The 22,514-nt window shown below is 41.7% G+C and overlaps 1 protein-coding gene across 1 annotated transcript in view; it reads right to left on the bottom strand.

Moving 5' to 3' along the window:
* The window catches only part of ENPP1 (ectonucleotide pyrophosphatase/phosphodiesterase 1), a 72,390-nt gene extending 53,124 nt beyond the window's left edge, over positions 1-19,266 (bottom strand). Inside the window, exon 1 of the mRNA XM_043888220.1 lies at positions 19,015-19,266. Within this exon, the coding sequence (XP_043744155.1) occupies positions 19,015-19,254 (240 nt within the window). The 5' untranslated portion in view covers positions 19,255-19,266. The remainder of the gene's footprint in view (positions 1-19,014) is intronic.
* Positions 19,267-22,514: the final 3,248 nt, after the last annotated feature.

The raw sequence follows: 22,514 nt of genomic DNA, 5'->3' as shown, positions 1-22,514 counted from the left end.
CGGAAAGGCAGAAGAGAGTATTTTTGAGGTGGGAACCCTCATAGACACTACCTCAGCCAGGTAATCAAAGTTAACATCATCAACGATGAGGTCATATTAATAGCACAGAATCTTGATATGATGTGTTGAGAATGACACTTCACCCCTGTGGTCTGCCTCCCAAAAGCACATAATCCCAGTCTCATCATGAGAAAAACATCAGACATTCCACAAAATACACGACCAGTTCTTGAAACTGTCCAGGTCATCAAAAACAAAGAAAGTCTGAGGATGTCTGAGAAACCTAGCCAAAAGGAACCCAACTAGACATAACATCGAAACATAACCTGGTATTCCTGGATAGGACACCAGAACGACAAACAAGGACATCACAAAAAAACTAAGGACATATGAACAAAGTTTGTACTTTAGTTAACAGGGCCGTATCCACATTAGTTCATTAACTGCGACAAATGTACTATACTAATATAAGATGTTAAAGATAGGGAAACTGGTGTGTGACATATGAAAACTCTGTACTAGCTTTGCAACTTTTCGGTAAATCCAAAAGTATTCTAAAAATAAAAAGTTTATTGAAAAAAGAAATAGGCAAGAATCCATATTATTCCACTACAAAATTTCCACTACTTAAAAACGTTGGTCTATTTTCCTTTACTTCTTAAAAAATGCACATATATATACATTCATTTTTACACATGCATGTATATATATGCATATATTATATATACACACACACAAATGTATATATTTACATACTTGAGAAATTATTCTATATATAATCTTTTCAATTAAAAAATTATATACAATTTTGTTTCTTTTCACATGTAATACTATTTGATAAGCACTTCTTATTTTATCAATAAATCTTTAAAGTATATATATTTTTAACAGAGTGATAGGTTGGGACATGGAAATATTTTAACAATAAATGATATTGTTAAGTGAGAAAGCTGGACTTACACTTCATATGATTTCAGTAGCATGTGATTAACAAAAATAAACCACGTGCAGACATGGTTTCGTATCTGCCCCATCAGTAGCGGACACTGCAATAAGCTGCCTGGATTCCCCTTGAAAAAAGAAGGAATTACTCCTCCGGGTGCCACCAGACAAGAACTGTCCCCGCTAAAGAGAGCATTTGCCCAAGGCCACACCCCTCGCCCAGGAAAGACTGCACCCTCTTCAAAGGCTCTAAGGGTTCAAGCCAGAAAGAACTGTCTCCATGGACAGACCGCATCACAGCTCACCTCACCTTCCCCACAGTCCCTTCCCTTCCCCAGGAGCCGATCTCAAGAGCGAACCCAATGAAACCCCTGGCGTGCCAGCTCCATCTCTGAGTCTGTTTCCTGAGAAACCCAAACTCCGATGCTGTCTTTTTCCTGTGCTTCTAGCCCAGAGAAAGGACCTCTTAACTAACTACATTACCGGGGCTCCCTGACACCAGCATCACCCCAGGGAAACACCGCAGAAGATGTGGGGTGGGGGGAGAGGGGATGGCTGGAAATACAGTCAGCATACATCTTCCCTGTCCTCCTTGCCTCGGACAGGACCCCTCAGCAGAGGCTTCACCTCTCCAGGGTTCCAGCTTCTCTCCCGGCTGCCAGCTCCACATTCTTCAGATTTTCCCTTCGTCTTTCCTGCCTTCAAGGTAGTATAAGCTTCCTTTTGTTACTCTTCATTGCCACACCATCCCACTCGGTTTTCAGTTCTTCCAACATTTGACTTTCAGCTCTTCCAACACCTCTTTAACTGGTTTCTTATACTAAATTCTCTAGATTCAATTACCAGGTATGGATTTTATTTTTCTAATTGGACCCTGGCTGCATAGCAAATAATTAGACATCAGTTACACACATACACATACCCCAAGGCATAAATGAAGTTACAGTTAATACAGGCAAAGAACTTTCCATTTTGAGAGTTCACTTGTTTTTAATTCTCAGTGTCCTAGATGCAGAACATATTTTAATTAGATCTTGCTTCAGCTGGATTCAAGGAGGTGGGGGTAGGGGTTGGGGAAAAATTGTCAAAATAATCCTGAAAATGATTTGTTTCTTTAGAACCTACAATCAAGAAAGACATGAGTCAATAAATAAAAGTAGTATTAAGTGATTTTAGTGTTGTTAAGCTCATGAGACAGGAACGAGAGCAAACTCGCTTATTAATGGTACAGGACAGCCTCTCCCGCCCTTAGGCAGAGGATGGAACAGACGGGCTAAGGTGAAGTGCTGTGGGCTTTATACAAATAACACTGCTTTTCTTGCCTCGGCAGATACCTGCCTATTCAGGTGGTGGGTCAGAGACAAAGAAACCAAAAAAAAGCAGACAGAACATCATGTTCAGTTTATGTGATTTATTTCTAGTTTTTTTTTTTTCATAACTATTTTTTGGAACATAATGACTAGCATTCCCTGCATTTATTCTTGAAAAATGAGCAGTGGAAACAGACAACAAAAAGATAACTTCCAGAAGATTTTTGGTCATTCCTCCTGAAGACTGAGAATGGGATTAACAGGGAGCTTAAAAATGACCCCTTACTTTCTGTAAAGACCCAATAAAATCACAATAACACTCTATCACAATTATTCTCAATCACAATGACAGTGACAAATTAAAGACAGAACTTAAAATATGATAATGGATACACAGATTTAAAATTTAGGAGGTAACCATAATTTCAGAAAGGTCACCTTTTAATATGTATATCCTGGCTTAAGTCAACTCAATTACATTGGATAAGGAATCTTAAAATTATGCTTGTAAGAACATTCACAACTTACCCCTCTTAAACAATTAATTTTGTTCTAACAACCATTTCTTCAGCAAAGAACAATTGTTCTATGTACATTTTCATTATTACTTCCTGGGAAAAGACCATAAAAGTGAAAAAAAAAAAAAAAACCCTTATGATATTACAATCGTCAGCATTATGCACAGTTTTTTAAGATGATAAAGTGTTCCCTTTGTCTGTGCTGACCTTCAGGGTGGTGCCCGCACATCACTGCCAGCACGTGAAAAGTGGCCAGTGTGATGAGGAATTGAATTATTTTTTTATGCTACTTAACTTTAATTAGTGCAAATTTTAACTTGCATAGCGACATGTAAAACTTAAAAATCCAGTAGGAAAGAGAAAGTAAATAGTTACGAAATAGCCAAGTAAAAAAAAGAAGATAGTGCTCTTTCTACATACAACACACTCTCATTTGTTACTGCCACTAAAGCTAAAATGACCTTTCCAAAAGGTAAGTGAAACTTTGTTACTATGAGCAAAAACAGAAACAAAACTAAACAGAAAAAAACATTTTGGTGATTCCCAATTGCTCTTAAAAGCAAAACTCCAAAACCCTGAGACGGTTTGCAAGGCCCTGCCTGGACCTGGCCCCGGACTACCCTTCCTGTCTCTACCCACCACATATCTTTCTGCCCACCAGCAACCTGGTCAGCTCCCGATTCTGGGTCACACCACATCCTTGCTACCCCAGGCCCTCTGTACATGCTGCCGCTGCCCCTCAGAATCCTTTGCTGTTTGCCCATCACTTCCTCCTGGACACCTTCTTACATCTCTCCGACTAAACTGACTTCCTCTCACTATCTCTTCTCACAGGCCTGCATATTCTAGGCAGCACCAGTCATAGGTGGTGAGAAACAGTCCTGGAGGATTCTTCGGTAAACATCCAGCCCTATGGGGATGGACCATGAGAACAAGTCTCTCCTCTCCCCTCACTACCAATTAGCTCCTCGCCTCTTAACCATTACTGCTCACACAACAGGAACTCTAAATATTTGTTGAATAAGTTACTAGCTATCACCATAATAATCATAATCCCTAATCTAGCATCTACTATCTTTCAGGCAATTTTCTAACTAGTTTACATAGATTAATTCATTTAATCCTCAAGACAAATCTGCAAGGTAACTACCATTGCTGCTGCTGCTAAGTCGCTTCAGTGGTGTCCGACCCTGTGCGACCCCATAGACGGCAGCCCACCAGGCTCCTCTGTCCCTGGGATTCTCCAGGCAAGAACACTGGAGTGGGCTGCCATTTCCTTCTAGTATCTCCAATTTACAGGTGAGGTGACTTAAGCACAGAGAAGTTAAGGCACTGTGCCCAAGGATGCGTGTGTCTGTGCTAAGTCATTTCAGTCACGTCTGACTCTTTGTGACCCTATGGACTGTAGCCCGCCAGGCTCCTCTAACCATGGGATTCTCCAGGCAAGAACAGTGGAGTGGGTTGCCATTTCCTCCTCCAGGGGATCTTCTCAACCCAGAGACTGAACTGTCAGGCAGGTTCTTTACCACTAGCGCCACCTGGGAAGCCCTCGGCCCAAGGAAACAGCAGTTACGGACAGAGAAACAATGCAACTCCAGCATTCGGGGCCTTAACCACCAAGCTCTCTGCCCTCTGAACGATTAAGTGGAAACTGAGTCATTCAGGGACAAGGGACACAGGCTGAAGAGCAATAAAGGAGTGTTTCCTTTGGGAAGGTGAATTGAGTTGGATTCCAGGGGGTGCCTGGTGTTGGATGAGAAAAAAGCAGGTGAAAGGCCACTCCTGGGGTGAAAAACAGAAATGATCTCTACAAAGTGTATCTGGAGAACAGTACAAGTCTGAGCTGTAATGTAGGTTTCTGGGTTTTGTTGTTGTTTTTTTTTTTTTTTTTCAACAGAGCTGGACATTTATGAGATAGGCATCTATCTTGAGGCCCTTTATGATTCTTTAAAATTGGTAAAATACCACCAGAGCAGAAACTGAAAAATAACCTGAACCCTTTGAACCTCTAAATCCAAATTATGCATATAAGATGTGCAAGTCCCCTAAAACATATGGGACACAGAGTCCCTTGAGATGTGGGTCCCAGACTAGGCTCACTCACCAGCCAACACATTTGCTCCCTCCTGCCTTAGATAACTATGCCAAGTAAGGAAATAAAGGGCTGAACCTAGGGTCGGACAAAGAGTAAACTCAAGAAAGTCATGCAGGAATTCAACAAGCACATACCACTTACCATGTGATGAGTCTGATCTGCATGCTTGACAAATACTGACTGATAAATGGCTACATACATTTGTCCCAGGTCTGCTCTGAATGCATGAAGGTATAAGTGCTAAACCCTCGAGTGGTAACACTGTTACTGGAATAATGAAAAATAAGGCTAAAAAGACCACTGCATCTAGGAGCACACATTTTCCCACATGTGCTGTGGCAGTACCTGGGAAATTCAGAGTGGAAATACAGTTCAAGGAAGTCATTATTTTCAGAAAAGTAATAATCAAACCGTAAGAAGAAACAAAGACAATGGAGATGGAGTTGAGAGATGAATTAAACAAAAACTGTGTCCTCGTGTGCCCCAATGTTCACCGTAGCACTGTTTATAATAGCCAGGACATGGAAGCAACCTAGATGTCCATCAGCAGACAAATGGGTAAGAAAGCTGTGGTACATATACACAATGGAATACTACTCAGCTATTAAAAAGAATGCATTTGAATCAGTCTAATAAGGTGGATGAAACTGGAGCCTATTATACAGAGTGAAGTAAGTCAGAAAAAAAACCACCAATACAGTATATTAATGCATATATATGAAATTTAGAAGGATGGTAATAATAACCCTATATGCGAGACAGCAAAAGAGACACAGATATAAAGAACAGACTTTTGGACTCTGCGGGAGAAAGCAAGGGTGGGATGATTTGAGAGAATAGCATTGAAACATGTATATTACCATATGTGAAACAGATGACCAGTCCAAGTTTGATGCATGAAACAGGGCACTCAAAGCCAGCGCATTGGGACAACCCAGAGGGATGGGATGGAGAAGGAGGTGGGAGGGGGTTCGGGATGGGGGACACAAGTACACCCGTGGCTGATTCATTTCAATGTATGGCAAAATCCACTACAATATTGTAAAGTAAATAGCCTCCAATTAAAAAGAAAAAACTGTGTCCTAAAAAATACTTAAATTCTTGTGGAATGATTATGTCTGAGATATGAGCAGAGATGCTTTCAAAGATTACCCCATGAACTAAAGTTGATAAAATTCTCAAAATTCCATTCATGAAAGGTGCAGTAAAAAGCTGTCTAGCAATGGGAAAATCTCATAAGGGAAATACAAGCTTAAAAAGCATACAGAACAGTATATGCAGCAGCATGATTCCATTTTTCTTTTTTTTTTTTTTTTCCAGTGGGTTTTGTCATACATTGATGATTCCATTTTTCTTTAAAAAAAAATAATAATACATACATAGAAAAGTTCCGAGGGAAAAAACAAAATATTAACACCAGATAATAGCACATACACAATTCTTATTTTCTCCTTTATACTTTTTTGTACTTTCTGAACTTTCTGCAATATGTAGTATCCTTATAACAAAGGGAAAATATTATAAGCTGTCCATACAAAGATTTTTAGACCTAGAAGAAACCCACTTAATCCAAAACACTCAGGCTATGGTCAGAGAAAGCAAAAAAAAAAAAAAAAACTGCTCAAAGATCACCCAGCAAATTATTCTTGTGACTCCAAGTCTAGAACTCTTTACATGACCCCTGTCTCTCAAGATCTTTGACTGTCTTCCCACAAAAATCAATGTTCTCTTTTTCTTTGAAAGTTTCAAAGAAACACAGGCATAATTACACTTCCCTCTCTCAACATTCTTCACATTTACTCCCTGTGAGCCAATCAGGAAGGTATTTAGATACATACCGTACAAGCAGAGTTGTTCTGTATTTATTTCTCTAGTTAATCCAAAAACAGATAAGACGAACATAGTCTATTTACAATGCTCCTAAACCACACCCTCTCCACCTTCCCACCTGAATACACTTCATTCACCTGTTTCTCCTGGTCTCCAAAAGATTCTAATCTAAATGGTGTTGGGTGGCAGTTTATCTAAAGCATATGTGTTTGAAAGATGAAGTATTATGGAATAAACTCTGTGCCAAGGATGTTGAACCTGACTCAACACCACCTGAGAAAGCCCTGATCTAAGATTCCTTTGTTTGGGTATTGTGTCAAGTACATGGTGGATTGTTGAGAAGGCGCTGCAGTGGAAACTTTGAGTTGAAAAGTTCTATTGATGGAGCAATGTAAAGTGAAATCCACTTGATATTCTGATAGATGGAATGGCTGAACTGGAAAGAACATGGGCATGTTATCAGATCATAGCAAAGACAGAAGACTGGTAGCTATATGGCAAAAAGCACTACAATACTGTAAAGTCATTAGCCTCCAACTAATAAAAATAAATGGAAAAAAAAAAAAGGAACAATTAAAGGACAAGCCCGGGGTACAGTAAGGCAAGGCAATTGAAGAAAGCCGTCGGAGCAAAGGCAGACTCCTAGGAGAGGGAAAATGCACAGGAAGGAGTGACAGGCTGTTCATGCAACATTTGTACGCACGACAGGCGCCGGGGCAGCGCTAACCAGCGTGCCTCTTAACTTCAAAAAGGAGAGCGAGAAACGTGACCAGCAGCAGCACCCCTTCCAATGCCAACACAGTTGAGGTCACTAAGGAACATTTCATTGTTTTTTTAATCAGAACATTATGTGTGAAGTCAGTGGCAGGACAAGGGTTGATTGGAACCCCCAGCCAAAGAAATTCAGGTTGGTATACCTATGGAGTGCAGCCCCTCAGACTTCAGGGTGCAGAGAGACCCCTGGGGGTTGTGAAAATGCGGATGCTGGTATGGTAGGTCTAGGGTGGGGCCCAAGATTCTGCATTTTGTACAAGTTCCAAGGAGATGACTCTGATATGCTAGTCTGCAGACCACACTTTGGGTTGCAAAGATGTATCTTCTGAGTAAGAAAAAATAAAAATCAGTAGTACTGCAGCTTTCCATAATAACAAGAAAAATGACTATTTATTCAAGTCACACTATGTGCCACTTTGTAAACTGTATCTAACTTAATTCTCCTAACACCTAACAGAGTTTGATGAAGTCTACCTAATGATTATTGAAGCTGATATTCAGGAAATTTATTTCCCTACCTTCAAACAGCTGATAACAATACTTTAAATCCAATTTTGTCTAACTTCATTTGTCAATAAGCTACAGCAATGAGATTAACAGAATTATTAGTTTTGTGATCTTGGAAAGCTCCCCAACTTTCTCTAAGTACACTCTTTTTCATCTCTAACATGAAGATAATGACAGAGCTGTGGTTTGGACCAAACCAGGTAGTAGATGAAAAGTATCAATATTTTGAAATCAATAAAGGACCTTACCTAAATAAAGATAAAATTGTTGTAAATAGCTGATCCTTTTTATATGTCTTAATTTCCTTTCCCTCTTTCCCTAGTTCTTAAAATAGTACTGAACATACACCTTTCCTTAAAGTACATATTCTCAAAACTTTTGATCTCAGAATCACTTTATACTCTTACAAATTACTGAGGACCCTAAACAGCCTTCTCAGAAGGTGCACATCCTTCTTTAAAATGACACCAAAATTTTATAGGCTGTAATTTCTCATTTTTGAATGTATTTGTTTTTATTGGAGGATAACTGCTTTACAATATTGTGTTTGTTGCTGTCACACATCAGCATGAATCAGCCACAGGCACACATACGCCCCGTCCCTCCTGAGCGCCTTTCCCATCGAGGCTGTCACAGAGCGCTGAGCTGAGCTCCCCGGGTCACACATCAAACCCCCACCTCCTGTCTACTTTACACGTGGTAATGCACATTCCCATGCTATTCTCTCAGCTCGCCTCACCCCCCTACCCCCACCATGTCCACAGTCTATCCTCCATGTTTGCATCTCCACTACTGCCCTACAAACAGGTTCATCAGTACCATCTTTCTAGCTTCTAGATTCCATATGCATGTATTGATATACAATATTTGTCTTTCTCTTTCTGACTTACTATGCTCGGTATAATAGGCTCTCGGTTCATCCACCTCATTAGGACTGACTCAAATGTGTTCTTTTTTATAGCTGAGTAATATTCCATTTTATATACGTACCACAATTTCTGTATCCGTTCATCTATTGATGGGCTGTAATTTCTTAAAGGAAAAATGCAACCTCAAACTTGAAACAATATTAATTAACTGTTACATTAAAACCCATTATTCTTTCTTGTACGTTGATTAGAACTTATACCCATACATATTTTTGTAAATCTATTCATTGGTCCTTTGGAAAATATTGGTCCACTGAGCTATGTATTCTTCCAAACATTGACACATATCATTACAGCCTATGAAAAAAGTCATATCCCTTATTATCTCCATCGAGTTCATCAGAAAAATCTTTAAGGACTGGGATGCTGTCAAACTTACAATGGCAGAATCAAATTCTCCAAAATTTCAATTTTTACCTAAAAGGTTGGATTTTATTACAGGTAGCAGGTACCTTACTTTGTTTCCCTGGAAGTGACAAGCTGACACTATTCGTTTTTGAGAAAATGTGGGCCAAATACCCAAGTCTGAATAACCAGTTTGTCAGCTGCTCTTTCAAATAAAAATGATATCTCCCTCCCGCCAAAAAAAGGCAGCTGGTTCAGCTCACAACTCAAATAACAACACGACTGCTTTTCCTCCAGAAACAACAATACTTCAGTCTGCAGCAGATGTGCTAATGGCAGACTTCCAATTGTGTCACATGGAATACTAACAAGGCAGGTAATTTAGGTTGATATAATGAAATCTGCTCTATCGAGGACATTTTTACTGCTTCAGTACATGAAACTGGCTTTTCTGGTTTCAATTGCAAATGCAGGAGGACATTTATAGTTGGTACCACCGCCCCCAATTCCACTGAGGTGCAAGCAGTTTTCATGCTTGGTCGCTCAGTCGCCTCCGACTCTCTGCAACCCCATGGACTGTAGCCTGCCAGGCTCCTCTGTCCATGGGAATTCTCCGGACAATAGTACTTGGGTTGCCAAGCCCTCCTCCAGAGGATCTTCCCGACCCAGGGATCAAACCCAGGTCTCCCACATCGCAAGCAGATTTTTTACCATTTGAGCCACCAGGGAAGCCCAAATAATGTCTATCATTGTTCCAATGGTTTAGACACATAGTCCCTCTGAAAGGCTCTCAGGGGCCCCTCAGAGATCTACAGACCACACTTTGAGAACTGCTGCTTGAAAAATTTTGGCTGAAACTCTGCTACCTGTGTTGCCTTTTGCCTTGAAATATATTTATCCAAAATCACTTACAGGTAACCTGGAATAATATGAAACTATTTGGGGAAAAAAAGTCTCATAATGATGGTTAAATTTATTTTATTGTACCACAGCATCATTTAAAAAACTGTTGAGTTTTTTCAGTTCTCCCTCTCTCTTCAGAGAGACAAAAGGCTCCAGATGCTTGTTAATGCCAAAAAGTGTATCAAAGGAAGATACCGGCTCTGAGAACAAGTTACTTTCTGAGGACTACTTCCTGAAAACCAAGATAGAAAGATCTTTAAAGGACTCAAACCACAGCGGTAGGATATTTGCACCTAAATCTATGTCAAGTTCTAAGAAATGGTGAGAAATGACTGACCCACAAATGAGATATGCTAGCGAAAATTCACTCACCCCAAAATGACCACCATGACTCTATTTTCCTGTTCTAGTGCATCTAAAGATGTACCAAGAAGGAAATTCAAATTAAGAAGAGGAAAGTCACTTTCCCCAAAATTGGTATACATTGGAAGCTCACATGATTATTGACTTCCCACTGATAAGAGGAAAATGAATGGGGGAGAGAGGGTGTGTCATTAGTCCAGAATAAAAATCTGTAGTTAAACATCCTTTGAGTTATAGTCCTCTACTCACAAATGATGTGACTTTTGCCTGTAAATTTAACCCACTGTTTCTATAAGTGGAGTAAATGAACCAACTATATCTGAATAAATTGAGGTACTTGTATAAAAGATTTCTTGGGTCCCTTCCTATCTTAATCTGCTCAAATTGCTAAAACAAAGTACCACCGATTGGGTGCCTTAAGTAACAGAAATGTACTTCTCGCAGCTGTAGAGGCTCAGAAGTCCACGATTAAGGAACTGACAGATGTGTTTCCTGGTGGGGCTACTTTCCTGGCTTGTAGATGGCTGCCTTCTCACTGTCTTCATACCGTCTTTCCTCTACAGATGGGCATGTTTGCTCAGATCTCCTCTCTCTCCCTCTTTTAACAAGGACACGAATCCCATCATCAGAGATTCATCCTCACGACCTCATGTAAATCTAATTCCCTCTGAAAGGCCCCAGTTCCATAAACACACGTGGCTGGGTGGGCACTTCAACATATGAATTTGGATGAGACAAAAGCCTTCACTCCACAACAATTTCGTATCTTCTAAATCACAATGTCTGGGATTGGAGCCCAGGAGTCTATGGTCCTAACACCTCCCGGCTGGAACCTATGCACCCTAATGAAGAACTCATTCACTTCTGCAAGCCTCAGTTTCCCTTATCTGTAACCATACTTTCCTATTTCAGAGGGGCTGATATGACAAGGGTCAATTAAAAAGAAATGAGAAAATGCTTCTGAAAGTGCAAGGTGCTATATGAACATAATCATCTGAACTTTTACCACCTACTCTTCCACCAAACATTATTCCCAAAGCGGGAAGATAAAATGAAAAGTACTATTGATGCTATCTTAATTCTTGTCATCAAATCTGAAATAACTAAAATACCCAGGAAACAGAATGTTCTAGTTAAAATTTATCAGAACATTCTGGTCATTCTTTTGAAAAGCTCTTTTAAATATATTATTATAAAATATGGAGAAGATTTATACAGTCAGCAAAAACAAGACCGGGAGCTGACGGTGACTCAGATCATGAACTCCTTATTGCCAAATTCAGACTTAAATTGAAGAAACTAGGGAAAACCATTAGACCATTCAGGTATGACCTAAGTCAAATTCCTTATGATTATACAGTGGAAGTGACAAATAGAATCAAGGGGTAGATCTGATAGAAGAACCATGGATGGAGGTTCATGACACTGTACAGGAGGCAGGGATCAAGACCATCCCCAAGGAAAAGAAAGGAAAAAAAGCAAAATGGTTGTCTGAGGAGGCCTTACAAATAGCTGTGAGAAGAAGAGAAGCGAAAGACAAAGGAGAAAAGGAAAGATACACCCATTTGAATGCAGAGTTCCAAAGAATAGCCAGGAGAGATAAGAAAGCCTTCCACAGTGATCAGTGCAAAGAAATAGTGGAAAACAATAGAATGGGAAAGACTAGAGATCTCTTCAAGAAAATTAGAGATACCAAGGGAACATTTCCTGCAAAGATGGGCTCAATAAAGGACAGAAATGGTATGGACCTAACAGAAGCAGAAGATATTAAGAAGAGGTGGCAAGAATACATAGAAGAACTGTACAAAAAAGATCTTCATGACCCAGATAATCACGATGGTATGATCACTCACCTAGAGCCAGATATTCTGGAATGCAAAGTCAAGTGAGCCTTAGGAAGCATCATTACAAACAAAGCTAGTAGAGGTGATGGAATTCCAGTTGAGCTATTTCAAATCCTGAAAGATGATGCTGTGAAAGTGCTGCACTCAATATGCCAGCAAATTGGAAAACTCAGCAGTGGCCACAGGACTGGAAAAGGTCAGTTTTCATTCCAGTCCCAAAGGAAGGCAATGCCAAAGAATGCTCTAAATACCACACAATTGGACTCATCTCACACGCTAGTAAAGTAATGCTCAAAATTCTCCAAGCCACGCTTCAACAGTACATGAACCGTGAACGTCCTGATGTTAAAGCTGGATTTAGAAAAGGCAGAGGAACCAGAGATCAAATTGCCAACATCCGTTGGATCATCTAAAAACCAAGAGAGTTCCAGAAAAACATCTATTTCTGCTTTATTGACTATGCCAAAGTCTTTGACTGTGGGGATCACAATAAAGTGTGGAAAATTCTTCAAGAGATGGGAATACCAGACCACCTGACCTGCCTCTTGAGAAATCTGGATGCAGGTCAGGAAGCAGGTTGTAAATGGACATGGAACAACAGACTGGTTACAAATAGAAAACTGAGTATGTCAAGGCTATATATTGTCACCCTGCTTATTTAACTTAAATGCAGAGTACATCATGAGAAACATTGGGCTGGATGAAGCACAAGCTGGAATCAAGACTTCTGGGAAAAATATCAATAACCTCAGATAAGCAGATGACACCACCCTTATGGCAGAAAGAGAAGAAGAACTAAATAGGTTCGTGATGAAAGTGAAAGAGGAGAGTGAAAAAGTTGGCTTAAAGCTCAACATTCAGAAAACTAAGATCATGGCATCCGGTCCCATCACTTCATGGCAAACAGATGGGGAAACAGTGGAAAGAGTGGCTGACTTTATTTTTTCGGACTCCAAAATCACTGCAGATGGTGACTGCAGCCATGAAATTAAAAGATGCTTAATCCTTGGCGGGAAAGTTATGACCAACCTAGACAGCATATTAAAAAGGAAAGATATTACTTTGCCAACAAAGATCCATCTAGTCAAAGCTATGGTTTTTCCAGTAGTCATGTATGGATGTGAGAGTTGGACTATAAAGAAAGCTGAGCGCCAAAGAATGGATGCTTTTGAATTGTGGTGTTGGAGAAGACTCTTGAGAGTCCCTTGCACTCCAAGGAGATCCAACCAGTCCATCCTAAAGGAGATCAGTCCTGAATATTCATTGGAAGGACTGATATTGAAGCTGAAACTCCAATACTTTGGCTACCTGATGCAAAGAACTGACTCACTGGAAAAGACCCTGATGCTGGGAAAGATTGAGGGCAGGAGGAGAAGGGGACGACAGAGGATGAGATAGTTGGATGGCATCACCGACTCAATGGATATGAGTTCGAGTAAACCCCGGGAGTTGGTGATGGACAGGGAGGCATGGGGTGCTGCAGTCCATCGGGTTGCAGAGTCAGACCCGTCTGAGAAAATGAACTGAACTGATACTTTCTTTCCTTGGTAAATACATAACTTAGCTCTTGTTTGATGTCAAAGGGTTTTCATACTGGGTCAGCCTTCTGAATATCAGTTCTTGTTGCACAGAGCTTAGACTAACAAGGGTAATCTATGTTCTGCTTGGTGTCATTTGCTAAAAGGTTTCTGTTTATTTTTTGTTGTTTGGGGTATATTTCATGGTTGATGGAGGCATGTTTATGTTAACCACAGCAGATCTCTAATTACAAGTTGTATTTCAAAAGGTTTTTGTCCCTAAGTTGTTTGAACGTTGAAGTGGCTTTCCCCCTTCCCTCCACTCCAAAAAGCCATGAATCATGATTAAGTTCTCTGGCTTCTCTAAAATGTCCATTATATAGATGAAATACATTTTCTATGTCTTAACAGTGACACAGATAGTTGCCAATGAAATTTATCAGACTCAAAAACAAAACTGAATTTAAAACTACTTTCATTTGCCTTTAATACTTAAATCTGAGAAGAAGAAGAAAAAAAAAAAGAATTACCTAGAGGAAGATAAGAAGCTGATTTAAAAAAATCCATAAATATTATAAAAAGGTTATTGGTCCCCAGTTCTTTACTATAGAAAATGCATGAGGTCTCTCAATATGGTTCCAGAGATTCTCTTCAGAGTCATGATTAGGATGTGATGTGGCAGGAGATGGCAAAACTGAGAGCCTAGAGGTAGCGAAAAAGTGGAGGGAATAGACTGGAAAAACACAGAAAGGCTGAAAGGGCACCCGTGTGTCCCTAAGAGGCCACATGAAGTAGCAACAGCTGAAATATCAATGGTGAGAGGGAGGAAGACTAGAATCTGACTCAAACCAGAAGGAAAGGAAGTCATAGAAAGCAATGCTGAAGATAACAGATCCCTAAAAGAACCACATACAAATGGAAGCTGGGATGTGACAGCAAAGTCACAGAAGAGGCCTTGGCATAAGCAAAGGAGATTCATTTGTACCTGACGGATGACCTTACTTGTGCCCGCGGGAGCACCATACCTGGGCTGTTTCTTTCTAACGGCATGGCCAGTGGCTAGATCTTGATTCTGAATCCAAGTTATCATGAAGGCCCTCTGGCCTCTTAGGTATGCTGACCCTAGTTGGGAACTTTTGTTTGTCGTTCATTCACTGCCTCTTTTATCTCACTAAGCGCTAAGTAAATGACATTCCCATTTTGATCCTATCCCTGAATTGATACAAGTGTCATCTCTATTGCACGCTTAGTCACTCAGTCTGGAGAAGGCAATGGCACCCCACTCCAGTACTCTTGCCTGGAAAATCCCATGGATGGAGGAGCCTGCTGGGCTGCAGTCCATGGGGTCGCTAAGAGTCGGACAGGACTGAGCGACTTCACTTTCACTTTTCACTTTCATGCATTGGAGAAGGAAATGGCAACCCATTCCAGTGTTCTTGCCTGGAGAATCCCAGGGACGGGGGAGCCTGGTGGGCTGCCGTCTATGGGGTCGCACAGAGTCGGACACAACTGAAGTGACTTAGCAGCAGCAGTCACTCAGTCGTGTCTGACTCTTTGTAACCCCACAGACTGCAGCCCGCCAGGCTCCTCTGTCCATGAGATTCTCTGGGCAAGAATACTGGAGTGGGTAGTTATTTCCTTCTCCAGGGGATGTTTCCAACCCAGAGATCAAACCCAGGTCTCCTGTATTGCAGGCAGACTGTTCACCATCTGAGCCACCAAGGAAGCCCAATCAGTGCATTTGTATTTGGATTCCTGACTTTCAATCGACTATATGAGTATATAGTTGTGTATTCAGTCTTCCTAGCTTACCCTCTTCCAAGTCAACGTGTTACTCAGTCTAAGTAAAAACGTACTGCATTCATTCAACCAAAAGCAGACACTGACAGTGAGGTACCGTAGGCCCAGCAGTAAACACAACAGTCTTGCTGAGTTCCTAGAAACCCTGAGTACATTTTATTAGAACATGTGAAACAAAACACCATAAAGGGAAAACAGGACACATTTCTAGACCCTAAGATGTGCTTGTCATTTTTGAAATAAAATGCTCAACGATGGCTGGGCAGATATAAAATTTTACAAACCAAAAAGCAATGTCAATTTCAAGTTGGATTAACAGCAGAGCTCTATCTTGAGTATTCTCCAGGTGGTAGTCTGGAAAGAAGATGCTGTGTTACAAGAAGGGAGAGAGAAGCTAACGGAATTAATAACTTTCACACTAAAATTTCTGATCAACAAGGGCAACTTCTGCCACTTACAAAGAACTCTTTCATCAAAAGGTGAAAGTTGCCTTCACGCACCACCACCCACACACAAGGCCACCTACGCGCACACACAGGTATATGTATTCATAAGGACAGCAAGAGGTCACAAACACAACATGATGTTGTGGAAGAGTGAACTGAAGAATGGAAAAGTGTATTGCAATGTGGTTGAAAACCCTGCCAGGGAACAGGAAAGCTATTTCAAATTAATGTCCAGGAACAACCTTAGTGGAAGCAGACATTTCAGTTCAGAACTTAATGTGGGACCTGAAAAAGCATTCCGATCTAACGTATCTACTGAAGCATATATTTGTTTGACCTCCTGGAGTTTCCACCAGCCTGGCTCAGTGCCTAGGCATGAGTACATCCACAGACCAGGGCCAACGTCTCCAGAGCAGAGCCTGTGGTCTGCTTAGGGGTCATATGTGGAGAAGCCAGGGCAGGACTGTGCCTTCTGCGTCCACTCCCCCTCCCCTCCACCATTCAAGTGTATCTGAAGCACTTTCAGAAAAAATGAGACAGTCCCGTGGCCCCTGCTTATCTCTCCGGAAGGTAACTCTTGTGTTAATCCTGCTAGATGAAAACCGAAGACACCCTCAGTGGTTGGGCTCTCGTAATCCCAACTTCAGATGCAATTAGTCAACCTATTTCTTCAGCTTTATGAAAACAGTGCAGATGTTCCACTTGCTGTAATTGCAGCTTCTCTCTAGAAGACATGCCCCAGAGCTCTTGGGTGACAACTGTCAAGCTCCTTTTGGAGACTTTTCCCGTTAGAAGTGCATCACTTGGGAAAGTCTAGAGGAAGAAGAATACGGAAGCACGGAAGGGAAAGAATGGATGCGTGCATCCGCGTCTGCCAAGTCACTTCAGTCGTGTCTGTCTCTCTGTGACTCTAAGAACTGTAGCCCTCCAGGCTCTTCTGTCTGTGGGATTTCCCAGGCAAGAATACTAGAGTGGGTTGCCATATGCCCTCCTCCAGGGGATCTTCCCGACCCAGCAATCAGACACCCATCTCCTGCACTGGCAGGGGGATTCTTTACCACTCAGTCACCGGGGTTTCATTTTCACCTGAAACCATTAATTAAGAGTTTCAAAAACACAGCAGAGAGTTTGGGTATATATTAATGGCCCATTGTATTTCCTCAAAAGACATGAAGTAAGAATTCTTTTCATTTCAACATGTGTTACAGCAAAAGACCCCACCTAATGGTGTTAAACATTCTCATGACTGTCCTACTTGTAGCAATATTAAAGAAATTTCCATGTCAAAGCCCAGAGTTGTATCAACAGAGTAAAACGAAATGCTATTTAACCAGCTGATGGCAGGTGTCAAAGACTGAAATTCATGCTCCAAAGGTAGATCTCTGCTGATACCTACTGTGGATTTATAGGTAAATGAATAGGAAAGATTTTAAAACTGAATTTAGCAACTGGCAAATTTAGCAAACTTTTAAGACTGCAGGTAGAAGTGATTTCACATGGGAGTTACATACAGATTCAATGTACAATTATTGAATGCCTGAGCCAAACTGCAAAATATTAAGTAACAGTGTTGCAAAAGCTAAGGTTTCCCTCTGACAGAAACAAAAATGGTGACTCAAAAGACTAAGTTCTCCTAAGTATCAGGTGTTCTTAAACAGTGAGATATGATGCAAAATATATCTTGAGATACAAACATTTATGTGGTTTGAGACACTTACTCTTTGAATCTTAGGCTTATTTTTAAGTACTAATTATATGACACCATCTCTTTAGGAAAGTTCGTTCCTCAAAGCACTGTATCATTTCCATGACACCCAAAACACAGTGAAAAAGGAAAGTTTATGAAAGGAAAGATTTCAAATATCAGAAAAGATGTCCTCCACACTGCATTGTCCAATCATAAAACCTTAAGTGACAATATAGTTTAAGGTGCACTTTACATGGAAATGGCACTTCCACATAATACAATAAAATGATTACATCTCCTTGTGGTTTTCAAATTTACTTCCCCACATACATTATTCCACCAGACCCTCACAATAACTCTATGTGATGCACACGGAGATGATGTCCTCATTTTAACATTGAAGAAACTGAGGTTTGGGGAAAGTTATAGGAGGCCCCAGCAATTAATAAAGGCCATGAAAGCAAGAACCCAGGATTCTGGGTCCAGTACTTCCTGCCATAGATGTGGAAGGGAAAACCACCCCCACATTTCCTGAAATCGATTGTGGATCCTGCAACTGTACCAACGAAATGGCAGAGGACGAATGGGTACTTTTGGAAGAATGGACGACGAATCATAAACACTTCTTCACATTCACGTAATATGAATATTGATGGAGTTTCTGAACAGCTGCAAGGAAATGCCTAAGCAGAGCCAAGAGAAAAAGTACTTTCTAAAGTTCCTGATACAACTTAAAGAACTCTATTACATCTTTCAAGTGGAATCGGTTAATACAAAGAAAGGATATCCCCAAAGAGGTAAAAAATTACATTAAAATTTTAAATTAAAAAAAATAAGAAAAACCTTGTCGATCATCCTAAAACCGACAACTTTCAGCTTGGTCATTTTTCCCCAGGAACAACCTTGTACTCTCTGGGGGAAAGCGGTGGGATTTCTAAAGATCACGATTTTTAACAGCCTGGTTTCATAAACAGGTTCCTTCGGAGCATCAGTAATACCAGCGAGAGTGGGCTATTTCCCCGAGAGGAAGAGAAGGCTCGGGGGTGATGAGCACGGATGAAAACCCGCAGAGGAGAGCCAAAGGGCGACGAAGAGCGGCACGCAGCTGTCTCTCTCCGGGCCGCGGGTGCTGACCGCACGCTCGCAGCGCAGGAGCGGGCGCCGCCCTCCCCGCCCTCCCGCGCGCTGGGCCACGGGGACCTACCAGCGAGAGCACTTTATAGGTGTTGGGGTCCTTGGCCGGCCGGGCGCGCGCCGCCTTCTCCAGCGGCTCCTCCCCCAGGTCCATGGGGGCCAGCAGCGACGCGGCCGCCTGCGGCTCCCCGGACGCTTCGGCGGCGCGGCCGGAGCCCGGGTCGCGGCCGTTCCCCGCCAGGCCCTCCCGGGGGCCGCGCCCGCCCTCGCCGCCGCGGCTCCCGCCCCCCGCGCAGCCGTCCCGCTCCATCGTGGCCCCGGGCGCTCGGGCCCCGCCGCCCCGCCGCGCCTTTAATAGGCTCCGCGCCGGCCCCGCCCCGGCCCGCCCGCCGCCCCGCCCGCCCCTCGCCGCCAGACCCTTGGCTGGGCGCCCGCCGCCCGGCGCTGCGAGTGAGGGGAAAGCAACTCAACGCCCCGGATTATTTGGCTTCCTGTCTGATTTCGGGCACTCAGCGTGTCGGTTATTTTGGGTCCTTCACGTGGGCGTGTCTTTAACCTCCCCCTCCAAGCCTTGCCTACCTCGCGCCTCGGGCACCGTCCGAACACTTGCAGGAATCGCCCTGCGTGGCCTCGCGGCGCGGGCTGGTCTGGAACTGCAGCGTGTGGTCTGCAGAGGGCATGAGATCATGGGGCCCCAAAATAGAGCGGGTGGACCGGGAGGATGCGGCCGCCTGTGCGGCTTCTCAAAGGCGGGAGAGTGGAGTCGGGATGGACCTCTCTGTTTCTGGATGGACAAGCAGAGAGGCTATACGGTACAGCGCGGGGGTGGGAAGCGACCCTTCTTTTTCTCCTACGTAGAAACAGACAAGAAGTCCCTGAATACTTCACGCTGCTCAGGACTATCCAACCTTAAAACACCTGATTTTACAAATGCAATAACATATATGAGGTTTAATTTTCTGGGATTTTCGGTGTTGGGGGTGGGGCTGCTGCTCTTGTGAAATATTTATTAGTGACTTTCTACATCGAAAGCTTCGAAGTGTCGGCGCTGCGCTATCATGAGGTTGCTGCTGCTACCGAAACATTTAACATCTGAAATACTTTTATACTTTGTTTCAAACTAGGACAGGAGCTGTAGGCTGTAATTCTTGGTGGATTTTTATTCACCTTTGATTCTACAGCTTTTATACTTCCTTGCTCATCAGTTAGGAAAACCACACATGTGCAGTCACGAGTGACTTTCAATACCGGAGCTGACGTTAGTGAACAGGGAAAGTTATACAATCCAATATCGATTAATTTTTCAATTCATTTTGATTTCAGGAATATATACAAATATATTTTTTAATAAGAATGTATGCCTACGATATAAAGTGTTTGTTGTCCCCTTTAAAATAATTACCTTGGGACGCTTTCCATTTAGGTCCGTTGATTCATTCACTCATTCAATAATGAATCCTTCAGTTCAGTCTCTTGGCTTTCAACAGTGCTAATGGCCTCCAACAAGATCAAAGATGAACAAAAGTAGATCTTTCCCAAGCGGCTCCCAGTCTGATCAAAGAGGAGAGAGGGCAGTAAACAAAAAACTAAAGCCCAAATCATAGATGCATAATAGAAACACACATAGGATATTATGACAGCTCAGTGGAAAGGGTAATGGACATCTGGAAGAAGTAAAGGCCTCAGAACATGATTGAGCCTTTTTTTCCCTTAATTACCTTTGAGTCAGCTTACAAACCAAACCACCCAAGAGAAACAGGTTTCACTATTACATGGTCACACATATTTTTCACCCCAAACTTGGCTCTAAATTTTCCTTTGAGTGTTCCCAAAAGTCAGATTCAAGGACAAAGATTTACACCATGGAGACTGGTCAAATGAGTGTCAGATCTTCTAAAAGCACCACAACAGAAACATTCCCAATGGCTTTGAACTTGGGAAAGCAAATGAAGTAGGTGTATTGTCTGCATCCCGAGGCAACAAATCATTTTAAAGAGTTGGCCCATTGGTGGAGGGGACTGCATGGTCATGGACTCAAACATCCAGGATCAGCAGGAACATAAAAGAGTGAGGCAGAGAGTGAATGTGAGTTTGTGCCCTGTCAAAGGTAGTGGCATTTACTCAGCAGGCTGGTGTGCCCACTGTGGCCAGATAGTCAGATTTTTCAGGAGAAACAGGAAATTTAGATGTTTATGTGAATTCTCCAGATTGCAAAATTTTGTCTATGAAATTCAGAAAAACAATTTCTTTAAACCACTTTCAAGGCCAAACAAAACGTAACTCATCTGCAGGGTGGGCCTGGCACACAGGCCACCAGGATGTGGCCTTTGCCTTATGCTCAGGCCTCGCCTCATGCTAACTGGGACTTTTATGGGTAACTATAAAAAATCCAATTGAAGCTCTAAAATCAGAATAAAACTGGATTGAGAAGGCCACTCATGTTGTTTAGCTACAAACTGAGTGATAGACAAGTTTAGCCTCCATCTTTTTTATATTCAACATGATCTGAGGGATAGCCTCACACACCAAAGTGCAATAATGTCAAGACACATAAAACTGCAACAAAACATCTCCAGTTAGTGTAAAAGTGAACAAGCAATATGTCATCCTTAGTCCTAAGCCGTTCTGCCTTGAATGAAGACTGTAATCTAGGATGGCAGTAAGGATGAGAGGGTAAGATATGGTGATTCCTCAGGTTGTACTGTACAAAAATATGTGAACACTCCACACGCCCAAAGTACAATAAGGTCAAAAGACATAAAGATGTAACAACTTCTCCAGTTAGTGGAGAAATCAATGGTGGGCAAAGGTGGGCAATGTGTTGTCCGTAGTCCTAAACCATTCTGCCTTGAATGACTGAGGATTCTAGTCTAGGATGGCAGTAAAGATGAGAGGGTAAGATCTGATGATTCCTTAGGTTGTATTGTACAAAAATATGTGAACACTCCCCTGGGTGCCTGGAACTCTGGGATGTTAGTAAGACCAGAACACCAAGTGCAACCAACTTGCTGTGTTTGGAACTAAGGCTTCTCAAAGTTGAGAAACAACTTTTCTCAGTTTTTTAAAAATGAAATATACAATAGAGTAATTATTTTAGCAGCTGCTCCAAAGCTTCTCCAGCTGAAATCCCTCCAGTTCCCCAGTGAAACACAGAAGACATCTAGGCCAGTCGAAAATGAAAAAAAAACCACAAGTCTCTTTCATCTTTATGAGATGTAGAAAAAAATTTTTTTCCATGACATTAGTTCATTTTTAAAGCTTTGTATGACATCCTGGTTTCTCTTCCTTTTTTGTAAACGTGAAAATATTCCCCCTGGAAGAAGCTTGGATAACAACATGACCTTGTAGAGTATAAGAACTCTCTGTGCCTTGGTTTCCTCATTTATAAACTGGAGCTACAAGTAATACATTAAAATTACACTATCTCTAAATGTCAATAAAATTTTTTACATTTCTCTAACTTTACACAAAAGTTTAAATGGATCCTTTCCATATTTAAATCACCCAGTCCCTACCCCTGTAAGACAATTAAATACTTTAATTTTTACATAAATTATGCATGGTTAAAAT

Source organism: Cervus elaphus, chromosome 26 (assembly GCF_910594005.1).
Source record: "Cervus elaphus chromosome 26, mCerEla1.1, whole genome shotgun sequence".
Lineage (NCBI taxonomy): Eukaryota > Metazoa > Chordata > Mammalia > Artiodactyla > Cervidae > Cervus > Cervus elaphus.
Note: the sequence above shows the minus strand (reverse complement) of the source record. Positions and strands in the feature narration are given on the sequence as shown.